We start from the raw sequence: 13872 nt of genomic DNA, 5'->3' as shown, positions 1-13872 counted from the left end.
TTTCCTGAGGATCTTACTGCAATCTGTGTGGTAGATGCTAATTAACTTTACAACTATACTAGGGTTTTTCCCTAACAAATAAATTTCAAGAGGTCAGTCAATGCTTTTTGAATGTAATAAACACACAATGAAAATTTTCATAATGTGAAATCCTGTTTCACTCTTGTATTTATATATTCTTTCCTGCAAACAGAAACAATTACAGTATTTCAGTACATAAGCCTTACTTTGTGATTTAAAGCAGGCTGTTTTCAGAAGACAAAAAATTCACTCTGTGGGTTTTTTTAGACATCTCTATATGTATAGAGCAGATATCTAGTTTCAGGCAGCTCAAAATGAACTGATCCCACATCATAAAAGCCATCTGATGTTCTGAGCCAAAAATCTGAGGTAAAATACTTGGATACTTAACTTGCTGCAACTTTTTAAAATATTTAGAACTTTTGGATAGTATTTTCTGTAATACAGTAACTCCTCACTTAACGTTGTAGTTGTTCCTGAAAAATGCGACTTTAAGCACATCGATGTTAAATGAATCCAATTTCCCCATAAGAATTAATGTAAATGGTTGGGGGGGATTAGGTTCCAGGAAAAATTTTGCAAAACAAGACATTATATGTGGTTTGACTCACAGCTGTGACTAGGTAAGTGAATATCCTCTGGCCCCAGAGCTCTGGTGAGGGTGTGGGCCAACAACACCCTGCCGCCCCACCTCCCAGGCCTGCTGAGTCCTCCCTGTGCAAACTCTGCGTGTTTGGGCTCAACATGGGAGCCAGGCAGAGCAGGCAAGCGGCAGTACATCAGAAGTGATACTGCTGAATCCTTCTCCAGCACCCAATGGGGATGTGTCTGCTAGCCTCTGAGCAGCAGATCACACAAATGCCTGCTCAAGTTAGTCACTGAATGCATTCTCCCCCCGCCCTGGGGTGCTGGGGAGACCAGTAGTCTTCTAAGGGACCCAATCTGCCAGGTTGCATGGTACACTCGGGACACACAACACAGAGGCACTTGGCCTCTAGATCTCTGCACAGCTGGAGACAGCCATAGGCTTCTGGGGCCACAGGCGCTGACTTTTCAAACTGCTGGGGGGTGCTTGACCTCCTGGCTCTACCCTAGGCCTGCCCTCACCCCACTCCTTCCCCCAAGGCCCCGCCCCGCCTCTTCCCACCCAGTTCTTCCCCCGAGCATGCCACATCCTCGCTCCTCCCCCATCCCTCCCTGTATGCCACGAAACAGCTGATTGCAGAAGGCACAGAGAGGGTGAGGGGAGGTGCTGATTTGCGGGGCCTGTTGGTAGGCGCTGGGGGTGGTGGTGGAGGGTGTTAGAACATTGCGCAACTTTAAATGAGCATGTTCTCTAATAGATCAGCAACTTAATAACTAAACAACTTTAACCAGGATGACTTCAAGTGAGGTGTTACTGTAGCATATAAGAGTAGCATAGTACTAGGGTATATAGTGTTCAGAGACTGTTCATTGAGTTGGGAAAGAAACAAATCTATTTCAAATATAACTTCACAGGAAACTCTGTGTGCATGTCTTATGTAATGAGTGGTCATCATGACATATACACACACGTTCTGTCTTTGTAGTGAATGACTTTTTGTAATACAGATAGCACAAATCTTGCACATGTAATGTTAAGAACAAAAACTGTTCTCTAGTCTAATACTTAGTCTCGTAACCTAAAACCTGTCAGTTCTTTGCACCACAACACTTCATATGAATTGCCTAAAATGCTTGCTTAGGTGAGCTTACTTTCACCACTGTCTTCCTTTTAAATCATGGAAAAGTATCTGTGGTGTACTCTCCGTCCAAAGAGTTAGTTGAGTTAGTGGTGGAGCAAATGTTAAGGATTGTTAAAACTTTTTAACTGTAAACAGCTGCAACTGTACCTCATTCCTTATTACCCTGTCCTTGGGGACTATTAAGTGATGGAAAATTTGAAGTTAATCCAATGCAACCTGCTCTGTACTTGCCAGAAATTGTTTAATGTGCTCACCGGATCCCAATCGATGTTTCCACTGTGAGCACAGGCTGTGCTGTACCTGTGGTTTTCAGTATATTCACAATCTAATAGCTCTTAAATCAATTTTAGATCATTTTAAAGACTCATAAATACCTGATAGTAGGTGCATTTGTTTTTACAGTGCTTGGATGATGCATCTTTGGAATTAAGCTATGTAATTGTTAGTGCACATGGTACTGCTGGAATCATAGAATAATAGTTAAAAGGGACCGCAAGGGTCATCTAGTCTAACCCCCTGCCAACATGCAGGATTTATTGTGTTTAAACCATCCAAGACAAATGACTATCTAGCCTCATTTTCAAAATCTCCAGCGAAGGAGCTTCCACAACCTCCCTAGGCAGTCTTTTTCTTTGTCCTACTGTTCTTACAGTTAGGAAGTTTTTCCTGAGATTTAATCTAAGTCTGTGCTGTAGTTTGAACCCATTCCCTCTTGTCCTGCTGTCTGTGGGAAGAGAGAACAACTTTTTTCCATCCTTTTTTTTAGGCAGCCTTTCAAGTATTTGAAGACTGCTATCATGCCCCCCACAATCTCCTCTTTTCCAAACTAAACATATCTGGTTCCTTCAGCCTTTGCTTGCATTCCATTCCTTTGATCATCTTTGTTGCTTGCCTCTGGATCCTTTTCAGTATCTCCACATCCTTTCTATACATTGGTGACCAAAACTGGACACAGTACTCCAGCTGAGGCCTAACCAGTGCCAAAGTGAAAATGTACTATTTGATCATCTATCAGCAGCCTATGTATTACGAAGGAAAGTGTTACGCTGCAGTAAAGGGTAGTGGTGATTTGCCTAACTTGCTGCCAGCCTAAGAAAATACATCACGGCCAGTGGATTATGGGGTTTGCAGTTCTGCAGTTCTTTTTCAGTACATCTGTTATCTACCCAAATTATTTCAAGTGAGAAAATAGGAGGCTGTCAGCCATGAATGTGGATACAAAACATAACTTTGCTTTGAAGGCCTCTAAAGCTAAATTAGAAGCATCTGATGTGAAGGGGAGAGAATATAATCCCAATAAATCCCTGTAAGTATCATTGTCTCAGAGGTTTGGAGTAAAAATACAGTCATTCATCCACATATGAAATTGAATGTGAATGTTGTTTGCATCTTCTATTGAGCAAAGTTCTACAGGAAATTAAAAACAAATGTTTAAGAACTCTATTTCATTAAATCTCTATGAGCTATAACTTTTAATACAGATATTATTTAAAAGACAACATTCATGCTACTTAGCTTCTAATATTTGACTAGTAAAACAGTTTCTTCATTCAATTTCAGCATTGAAAGGATTTTTATTTGGCTAAACTGTATTAGGTCTAAGAACGTCAAGATTTTTCAGGGTATGATAAAACCACATTTTTAAAAAAAAAGTGTCTTGTTGTCAGGGTAGCCAGACTCTCGCCTTAATGGATCATACCAATGGAAAATTGACACGAGACTTGTAACATTCAGTGCCAGCTTAAGGTGCAAAGCAAGCTACCGCACTTTCTTAAATTTTGAAATGCCAGATGACTTGCATGCTGTGCTTCAACTTTTGCTTTTGGATGTACAATAGGAGCACTTAATTGGACCAGATTAGCAGTAGGAAGGTGTATCCTCATGTCCTCTTGAATCATTACTCATCATCCTGATAGGTGTTTTGTGAAGCAGTGTTAGGAAATAGAATTGGTCTATTTCCTGAGGAGATTAGGAAACAAGCTAATAAACAAGAACAAGCAATGAAGCACAATAAGTTAATTCAGCTCCTGTCTCCTTTCATTTACAATTTATAATTTATTCAAATGGATAATTACATGAAGGGGCATAAAATATACCTGAGGTTATACAGGCAACTATATAAATAGGAACAGCTGATACATATTGTCATATAAATGACTAAACACGAAGTAACAGGCGTATTAGTAGTCTATTGTTACAGGAGTAGGAGTTAGCTATTTTGTGCAATAAATCAGTAAACATGGAGGTGAGTAAAGTTACACACAACACTTACAATGATGAAAGGTTGAGATGGGATACCTTGTCCCTATTTACTTTTTCACCTAGGTGTTGTAAAGGTAGCCATAAGAACTGGGTGTTGTGGGACTAGAAGGAGAGCAAAGCTGTATGGCGCATAGGTCAAAAATAATGTTGTAAGGAGTGGCATGAGTTGCTTGTGGGGGAATAGTTTATTACACCGACACAAGTGCTATTGTGCACGTCGCTGTCAGCAGGAGAGCTGCTTCTCCCACCAACATAGCTTATGCTGCTCACGGCAGTGCTTTTTTTTTTTTTTTATGCCAACAGGAGAGCTCCTGTAGGCATAGAGTGTCTTCACCAGATGCACTGCAGCAGCACAGCAGTATCGGTACAGCTGCAGCGCTGTACATGTAGACATGGCCTAAGACGCCTCCTTATCCATCTGTGTAGGCTCCCCACATCGTTGGTCTGTGTGTGGTGGGGGAGAGCTGGTGCTTCAGGGTTGTTTCTCCACCTTCACAGGTTGGGGAGTCTGGATGCTGTCTTATTTTTCTCCTTCAACCCCCAATCCAAAGAAGCTGGTGCAGAGGGTAAGTAAGCGGTACAAGGTATAGTTTGGACCAAAGGGGAAGCAGGGATCAAATGGTGACTCTGAATCAAAATATGATGCCTAATGTGCTCCTGGGGTAGCCTAGAGCTTGTAGGTAACTCCATGATCTAGTCCTTAGGGAGCAGATTCAGGTCCTGCTCCTGCATTATCATCAGTAATAGATTCTGCAACTGGAACTCAGTTTAATGATGGTGATACATGAACTAAATCCAGCTTATTCTCCCACCAGTATTTGCTTTGCAGTGATAACAGGTGTATAAAATGGGGAAGACTGATTTACTGTGATACAGCACAGATCTCTATTGAATTAGAAGTTATTGCTTTTCTGACCCTAACTGTGCCTAGATTTTTTGCTGGGCTCTGGAGAAATATTAATATTTATTGTTGGTATTTGATTATGGCCTGCCAGCATTTCAAAATTGTAGATACTGTGAAACAAGTTCTGATAGTTCCTCTGAAGATGAGCCAAATTGTAGGTGTCTAAGAAGTGTTAGCTTGAGTCTAAGGTGTAATGATGTCTTTGCTCAGGTGTGGCCAAACTGCAGCTCCCGAGCCACATGTGGCTCTTTTACAGTTAAAGTGCAGCTTGTGGAACCCCGCATATCCCACTCCCCTCCATTCCCTGTCTACCAGACTGGGGACGGGGAGGCGAAGCTAAGGGCTTCTGCCCTGCAGCATGTTGGACACGCCTGCTGGGGCTCAGGACGCATCTGACTGGGCTCGGGGCTTCAGCAGGAGTGGGGCTGAAGCCCGAATGCCCAGCAGGCGCCTCCCATGGGGCCGAAGCCAACAAGCATGCCCCACCTGGCTAAAGCCCTGGCAGGCACTTCCTGCGGGGCTGAAACCCTGAGACCTCCCTCCACGCAGGACAGAAGCCCCAGCAGGTGTGCCAGGCTCTTGAACAACTGAAGATTATCGTATGTGGCTCAGAGGGTCGGTAAGTTTGGCCACCCCTACTTTTGCTGCTTTGCGGTTCTATCAAGAACCGAAGAAATACTTTTTAAGGATCAATAAAAAATATATCTTCAGATTATACTGGCATCTATGTGAATAAGCACTTCATAAAGAATTGCATGTTATTTAATGCTCTTTGGTCTTTTTGAGACCAAACCCCATCATTTCAGTATTGATATTAATAAGGTGCATGTTAGGACCTGTTTTTCTAAAACATCCAGCACTAAAATTAACCTTAATCAATGAATGATTAAAAAAACTAGTAACATAGTTAAAATTCTCTATCTTAGTGGTCTTTCTGGACAGGATCCTGGGTTTAATACCTTTTTAGAGATTTAGATTTGGTTGGAATATAATGGAAGAGCCTTATACCTTCTCAGAGAATTACTTTTCACAGGAAGGTAAATGTGTATAGCAAGTTTCATTATAGCTGCTGGAATTGGAAATGGACCAGTTGCCTTTTGCTGACGGGTTGAAACCATGTGATCTATCAGGGACATCCATGAAATCTTAATTTAAAGGTGATTGGCAAAGAGAAGAAAATATTCATTGCACCCTTTTTATGAATTAAGGAGATTCCTACCTTGTTTCTCTCCCATGGGAAAAGTTATTCTCTTATTTTTTCATTAGAAATGATGGGGCATATTGAGGATTTCTTAGGAGACTGTGGAATTCTAAAATCAAAAGAGACGTTAAGGGGAAGAGATTTTTCCTCAGATTGGTGGTGGTGTTGATAACACTCATTTAACTCCATTGCCTGGAAGATAGTGGGGAGGAAAGCTTGCAACCAAGGGCTGAGGGAGCTGCCACTTCAATCCTGTAGTTTTCCAGGGAGTGTCTAGAAAACAAGGGAGACAAAACTTAATGTGAAAAATGCCTCTTCTGAAAAACAAATAAGTTCTCATGTCCTCTTTATTCACCAAAAAAGGAGAAGAAAGGGCGCAAACACATTTACTTTCTTTGCAGGCTGCCTTTAAGAATGAAAATAAAAATGGCTTTGGGCCAATGCTTGCTTTTAGGCTGGAATATCATGTTAACATGATATTTTGCTGGGATTTTCCAAGAAGTTTAAAGGAATTAGGTGCCTAATCCCATTAAAATTCAATGGGAGTTGGGCATCTATCTCTCTTAGGCTAGGTCTACACTACCCGCCTGAATCGGCGGGTAGAAATTGATCTCTCGGGGATCGAATTATCGCGTCTTGTCGGGACGTGACAACCGATCCCCGAATTGACGCTCTTACTCCACCAGCGGAGGTAGGAGTAAGCGCCGTCGACGGGGAGCCGCGGAGGTCGATTTTGCTGCCGTCCTCACAGCGGGGTAAGTCGACTCCGATACGTCAAATTCAGCTACGCTATTCGCGTAGCTGAATTTGCGTATCTTAAATCGACCCCCCCCCCCTGTAGTGAAGACCTGCCCTTAGACTCCATGGAAAATCCAGGCTTTTATTTTTAGCTGTCAGTTGAGGTTTCAGAATATATCACTGAGCTGGTTTTGCTATTTTTTGGAAATTCTTCTCAGTGTGTATGTTTGAGTGAGTGACAACGGATGTAAAGTAAGGAAAATATGAATCTGTTGGTGGGTCGGCTGTAATTTAGTTAAAGGCACTACATTTGCTAAAATAGGCTTGGGGGAAGGGATGCAACAGCCAGACTTACTTTTTTGTAGTTCATTAATTGGAGAATAAAGTTAACCTCATTCCAAAAACTGGTTAAAAGATGGGTTTATAAACTAGTAGCAGTAATACAGAGTGTACTGCTTCTCCTGGGGTATGGCTTTATGTGTAGCAAAACTTTACTGTTAGTTCTCTATGCAGAAACAGACAATTGGGTAATTGTAAGTGCTGTTTTAAATTTTTGGGCTTCCAGTTGAGAACCAGGGCTCCTTCCTCTTTTCAGATCCTCCCTCCCTTTTTCAGGCACACTAGGAGGGATATTTAGGGTTTAACTTGCCTTATCATTCTGAACTGCTTTTTCTCTTTCTGTCTCTTCCCCTTGCTGACTGCCATGGTCTGCTTCAGAATAAGTAGTGTGTCACCTCTTGGATTCAAGGACACCTCTAGAGAGCATACATTAAAAAAAATTAGAACCTGTATTACAGCGATAGTCAGCAGTGATGCAGCTACACTAGTGCTAAGCTACAGGTATCGGCATGGGTCGGGTAGAGCACGTTTACATGATACAGTGGTAAAAGTGCCTAAGCCCTGTCTATACTAGTCCTGCAACAATAGCTTGCAGTTGCTTTGATAATTATACTGATTTTTCTAATGTGGACAAGGTCAAAGATTATTACACTACTTTTATCCATAGTCTCCAGCAGTCCCCATAAATAGGGCCCTCCCAAATTCACGGCCGTGAAATCTGGTCTTTGGTCTTTTGTGTACTTTTACCTTATACTATACAGATTTCACAGGGGAGACCAGCGTTTCTCAAATTGGGGGTCCTGACCCAAAAGAGGGTCATGAGGGGTGTCACAAGGTTATGGTAGTGGGGTTGCAGTATTGCTACCCTTACTTCTGCACTGCCTTCAGAGCTGGGAGGCCGGAGAGCGGCAGCTGCTGGCCAGGCGCCCAGCTCTGAACGCAGCACCCCTCCAGCAGCAGCACAGAAGTAAGGGTGGCAATACCATACCATGCCACCTTACTTCTGCACTGCTGCCTTCAGAGTTGGGTCAGGACCCCTACAGTTCCAACACCCTGAAATTTCAGATGTAAATATCTGAAATCATGGATTTTAAAAATTGTAAATTTCTATGACTATGAAATTGACCAAAATGGACCATGAATTTGGTAGCGCCCTACACATAAATAGTCCCACCGTACTGCCTAGACCACTGTAGGTCTGCTAATAGCAGTCAAGTGCTGCTGTCAAAATGTCTTTGCTATCAGAGATTTTCAAATCACTGGTTATACAATGCAGTGAAACCCACTGAATGAAATAACAGATAAACAGCTGCATTCACGGGGGTGATAGCATTTAAGGACACAGACATTGTACCAACACAGGAAGCTTAGAAATGTAGAAGCATTGGCCTCTGAAGATCCAATCACACTTCATTCTTTTCAGCAACTCCAGTTTTCAACCATTCTTTGTACCTTTTGTCCTTTACATCAGTAGTCAGCATTTTGCGTAACTCACGACAAGGGATTCCTCAGCATAAGAAATGTTCTTCCATGGTATTTGTTTTGCGGGGCCTGGAAGGAGAGTAGGAAATGTGTGACAGCACATATGTGGTTTCATTTTGTAGTTAGTACATTTTAAAGAGACTGTGATTCTCTACTCTTGCTATGTCAGGCCTTGTCTACAAACAAAAGTTGTACTGATTTAAGTAAATTGATTTAGAAACCAGCAAAGTTAAATTGGGTCAGCCCCTGTGTCTGAATGCTCTGCAGTTGGTTTAAGTCCTTATATCAATTTAACACACTGATTCCTTATTGACCTATAGTAAATCAGTGTAAGGCACTCTCAAACCAATTTAAGGGTACCTTACAGAGAGGTAGTCCTGACTTAACTACACTCGTTTCTAAATCAATTTAGTTAAATCAGTATAACTTTTATGTGTAGACAAGGCCTCAAGAAGTGAAAGTTGTTTTTTTTTGTTTGTTTATTTAATGCCACTGTTTTCTCATTACCAGTAGCTCTCATTAAACCTGTTTGCTGGAGCATAAGGAACCTTTTACTAACAGATTTAGAAAATGAATCACAAGTGATTTTCTAGATGCTTGTTCTACACTATTTTTTCAATAATGCAGGTGGCAGTACAGCTAATACAACTGTTGTGCTCATCTGATGTTTTTGAATAAGATTTTGAGGCAGCAAGAAGAGAAACTCTGCAATGATAAGAACTTATTTTGATATAACTGGTTTGTTAGGAGTGGACTCGGTGAATCTTTTTGTTTGTACAGCATCTGACACACTAGCACCCAACCTGGTTGTGGCCTTTAGGCATTACGGCAATTTACATGTTTAATAATAATTAATAATAGCTTTATTGTGCAGGGAGTGGGCTGGTGATAAGGCATCCTAAGTGAAATTTCTCATCAAGATTAATAAAACACTGGACCAGTGTCGGCTGGACCAGTAATCACTTTATAGAAAACTTAAAAATATTTTCATTAACCATTGGGAGACCCATTGCAAATTCTTGAACTCTACAAATTAGCAAATGAACAAACTCAAGAAAACAAAATGTATCTTATTCATTCATTTTGTCAGTTGTAGTTTAGTTTTAATTATTTATTATAGTACTTCATATTACTGTAGTATTAGTATATGGGAGCTCACTAAAACACCTACTATTAAATCATTAGTGGGAGTGAGGTAAGACCATCAGTTTTTGGGTGGGTGGATTAGTAAGGTTTTACTGAATTCAGAAGCATTATTTCTTGTAAATATGTTTTTCTGTATTTTCCTTTACTTGTCTTTTTACTAAGTATCTTTGCCTGAAATCAGGACCCTTGTTTCCTAAGAGAGCAACTGCCCCATTTGCTTTTTCACTATGTGTGATCATAATATTCTGTCATACCGTACTCACGTCAACAGACATGGATATCCTAGGCAGAACATTTTTTTTACCTCAATTGAAGAATTGTTTGAAGGACCACATGCTCTCTAAAAAAATAAAGATCATGGAGGGTTTTTAAAATGTGATTGCTCTTAATAAAGAATGAGAAGCAAAATACAGAAACTGATAGTTTATTTACCATCTGTTGTTTTTTTTAAGCAAATTACCACAATTAAGAATACAAGTTTTAGTGGTTTGTACAAATACAACGTGCAGCACTGTGAAGTGTTTTTACATGTATGTAGAGCCCTAGGTAAGACATAATCTCAGCTTCCTACCTCTTTAAGATAGGATTTTCAAGATCTGAAAAAAGATTGGTGTCCTTTCTGTGGACCTTCTTGCAAGGGAGAGGAGCAAGAATTTTTGTGATGTCCTTTCTTAGGAAGCGAGAGAAATCTAGGACAGTGAGCATAGTGATGGTTAACCATGGATGTAGGTTAACAGTCACTCTGCCGCAGTGGCAAGTCAGCTGTTTAATTGCCACACTCTGCTTTTGAATATAGTGAAAAAACAAAATGCCTGGGCCTGATTAACTTCTTCCCTGCTCCTTATGGTGAGATTTACACCAGTGCAAAGTGGGTGTAAAACACTACCCGATGAAAAGGTAGTGCTTTAGGCTCCCTTGACAGGCGTAAATGACAGCACAAGGTGCAGGTCCACAGTGAATCAAGCCCTGTGACTTTCAGTTATTCTAGATAATTATTTTGTCACATTGGATCTAATACAAAATCCTTCTATGTGTATAATATATAAACGATGTTTACTAGAATCTAGTTCTGTTTGCTAAATGTTATTTCTGAGAGAGACTTGAGCCCTGCAAGTCCAGTCTAAGTTAAGTTCTTAAAAGGTAGTTGATGCCTCCTTATTTTCCATTTGGTTGTCAGTACTTTTTCGTGTCATTTCTGTAAAGCTAAAGAAATCTACCAGGAAGGAATTCAGGAAGACAAGCAACTAAATTGTGATTTAAAAAAAAAAAAAAGTCATGAATGAATGCTCTATTTTTGTTAACTTGGTCTTTTCTACCATAGGTCTCAACAAATGGCAGCATATTACATCAGACAGTGACGAGTCCTGCTGCTCCCTTACAGTATCTGACAGACCACTGTGGATTCAGATTGGGGGCACTGAAGTTAACAGTGAATTGGCAGGTCTGTCTGTTTTAAGCCCTGCCTAAAGTGAAGGGGGCATTATGTCATCAATTAATCATCCCCCAAAACAAGTTAGGTTAGAGCTGATGAATTCATCATTCACTCAGTTTCCTACTTCCATTTGAACTTGGCGCACCTGTACCTCATGTACAGACGGTGCATTTCAGCTGTTTCCACTGACACATACTTGGTGATAAGGTTGATGTGTATTAGCTTCAATTTATTCAAGAAAATTTCCTTTTCACATTGGCTTCCGAGATTTGCATTATATTTCATGTTGAAATAACAGAGCTCTGGGTAAAGGTAAAAATGTTTTATAACAAAATGAGTACTGTATCTTTTAAAATGAGGATCTTAAGGTCACTTAAAATAAGGACACTTTTTCATAGTGTCGACAACATCTTAATAGAGACAGTCTTTTGGACACCTGCCCTTCCATTTGTGATTATGTGGACCACCTCTTCCTGCCACTGGCAGTTACATAACATACTGGTGGCTACTACTGCAATGGCTTACCTGGACAGGTAAAATTAGGAAAGTATTTAGTGTTTAAGTTGCATTTAATGTGATTTAGAAGCTGGAAACAAAGAGGAGAATTAAAACCATGTGACCAGCCAGATCTCTGCAGGCCACTAGAAAGTGGTCCACGGACCACAGTTTAGGATTCACTGCTCAAAGAACATGTTTGATTGACATTTTTTTTTCTTCCCAATTCCCCAATCTAGGAGAGCATCTATATTCAGGATAGCACTTAACTTTAAGCATGTGCCTTAATCCCATTGAAGTCAATGGAATTTAAAGCACATGCTGAAAATTAAGCAGATGCTTAAGTGTTTTCCTGAATTGAGGTCTAAATTAGTATTTGCAACTTGGTATGGTATTTATGTTTGATATGGACATATGCATATTTTTATGCTTTTTTATGCAAGGATTTTTATAGGACAGTGTTGAATGTTTCTGACATAATAAATAGAGCTTATTTTGTATGATGCTTTTACTTCACAAGAAAAAGGTTATGGTTTATGGACTTGGAGGAGTTTGATCCACTACTATCCCATTTTGTTAGGTCTAGTAATCCAGACATGTTTTGGGTTGTTCTAAAAAACATAATCTAAGGAATTTTTGTGGTCTGCTGGTACTACATCAGCTTGTGAACTATCTTAAAGGACATGAGGCTAGACTAGCTATTATGAGGTCAGGTGTAAAAAGATAAAAGGCAAAACTGTGTACTCCTTTAGGGTCCAAAATGCTGTGTTAAGCATCATTTAAAGGAAGCATATGGCCTTAAACTTAAATTAGAACTGCTACAAACACTATTAAAGGCCAGTAGAAAACCACATGGTTTGTAAATGCCATCTGCCCATTACTTACTTTAAACAAACAGTAATGTTAGTGTACAGCTTAGAATCATTGGGCCAAATTCTTCCCTCATTTACTCCTGTGGAAAGCCCCTGAAGTTAGTTGACTGATGGTGACAGTATTGCTGAAGAGTAAATCAGGGCTGAATTTGGAATATGGATTATTGGCTGTTCATCTACTGACTGATTTGAAGACACAAGGTCCCTCTTCTATATGTATTTGTGTTGCTGGGTTTTTGAGCAAAGGCATTTAAACATGTTGGGAAAAACTGTAATCTTATATTTTTGTAGTATTGTTGAATTTCTGACAAGAATTTGTTTCTGTAATACTGACGTTATGGAGGTTTCCATCAGAGAGATTTCCTGGGTGCAGTGAAGCTAGTTAATACAATGCTTATCTAATCCTAGGCTGCTGCTATAGGCCTTTGTGCTGCCCTGGGCCTGCCGGCATGGAAGAGCAAGACCATACTGTGTGTTAGGCAACCTGTCATATTTTTGAGATTAGAAAGTCTATTTTAACATTTGTGGAAAGCAAATGTAATTTTTTCTTCATACTCCATGCACAGTGACCTGCACCAACGGTAAATGTCATTTGATTTCAGTTGCAAAATATACTTTGCAAAAATCAGCACTTGCTCCCTATGTGGAAGTATAAGATTAGCATCCTTTTCTTTGCAGAAGCTCTGCTTGCTCAATTCATTCATCTCTGAAGGGCATGTGGACTTGATTTTCCTGCAGACAGAACATAGTACCCAAATGCAGGACGTATCAGATATTAAAACAAATGCAACAGATTTTTAGCCAGAATGCCAAGATGCAGCAATTGGATGTATCTCAGCTTGGATCCACAATTCTACTAAACCTCATAATTGCTCCTCGCTTCCTCCCCTTTGTGTCCAATCACTCCCAAATTCCCACTCCATCTGACTTCCTTTTACTGCAGAGCAGAGGACATAAAATGAGCTGTTTTTCAAACTCTTATGCTACTATTACAGTCAACTTTCCAGGCACAGTAAGCACCTTCAAACTGAGAAGTTCCTTAGTAAATACCCCTTGCCCACTCCTATGTCAGATCATTATTCTTCTGTTTTTCATCCCTCTCTTCTCATCCCACCCCCTAAGTATCAAGTGATTTCTCAAGCTTCCCTTCCCCTCTCTTCTCTGAAGTTACTTCTTTTCAGCAACAGCCTCAGGGCTTAGGCCCATCCACCGTCTTTTCTGTTAATCAGGATGTATTGTTTAAGGCATTGTGT

The 13872-nt window shown here is 40.3% G+C and overlaps 1 protein-coding gene across 5 annotated transcripts in view; it reads left to right on the top strand.

The window, feature by feature from the left end:
* Positions 1-13872, top strand: part of PWWP2A (PWWP domain containing 2A) — a 55788-nt gene that overhangs the window by 22984 nt on the left and 18932 nt on the right. For 3 of the 5 annotated variants that reach the window (XR_004646903.1, XM_034779853.1, XM_034779852.1), the window contains exon 3: positions 11142-11261. The exons of the other annotated variants lie outside the window; for them this stretch is intronic. Coding sequence is in view for 1 of the 3 variants with exons in the window: in XM_034779853.1 (XP_034635744.1) it covers positions 11142-11261 (120 nt within the window). In the remaining 2 variants the exon portion in view is untranslated. Of the gene's footprint in view, positions 1-11141; positions 11262-13872 lie in introns of those variants that run through there. 5 annotated transcript variants of the gene reach the window in all.

Source organism: Trachemys scripta, chromosome 8 (genome assembly GCF_013100865.1).
Source record: "Trachemys scripta elegans isolate TJP31775 chromosome 8, CAS_Tse_1.0, whole genome shotgun sequence".
NCBI classification, from domain to species: Eukaryota; Metazoa; Chordata; order Testudines; family Emydidae; genus Trachemys; species Trachemys scripta.
This window is presented reverse-complemented; position numbering and strand designations above follow the sequence as displayed.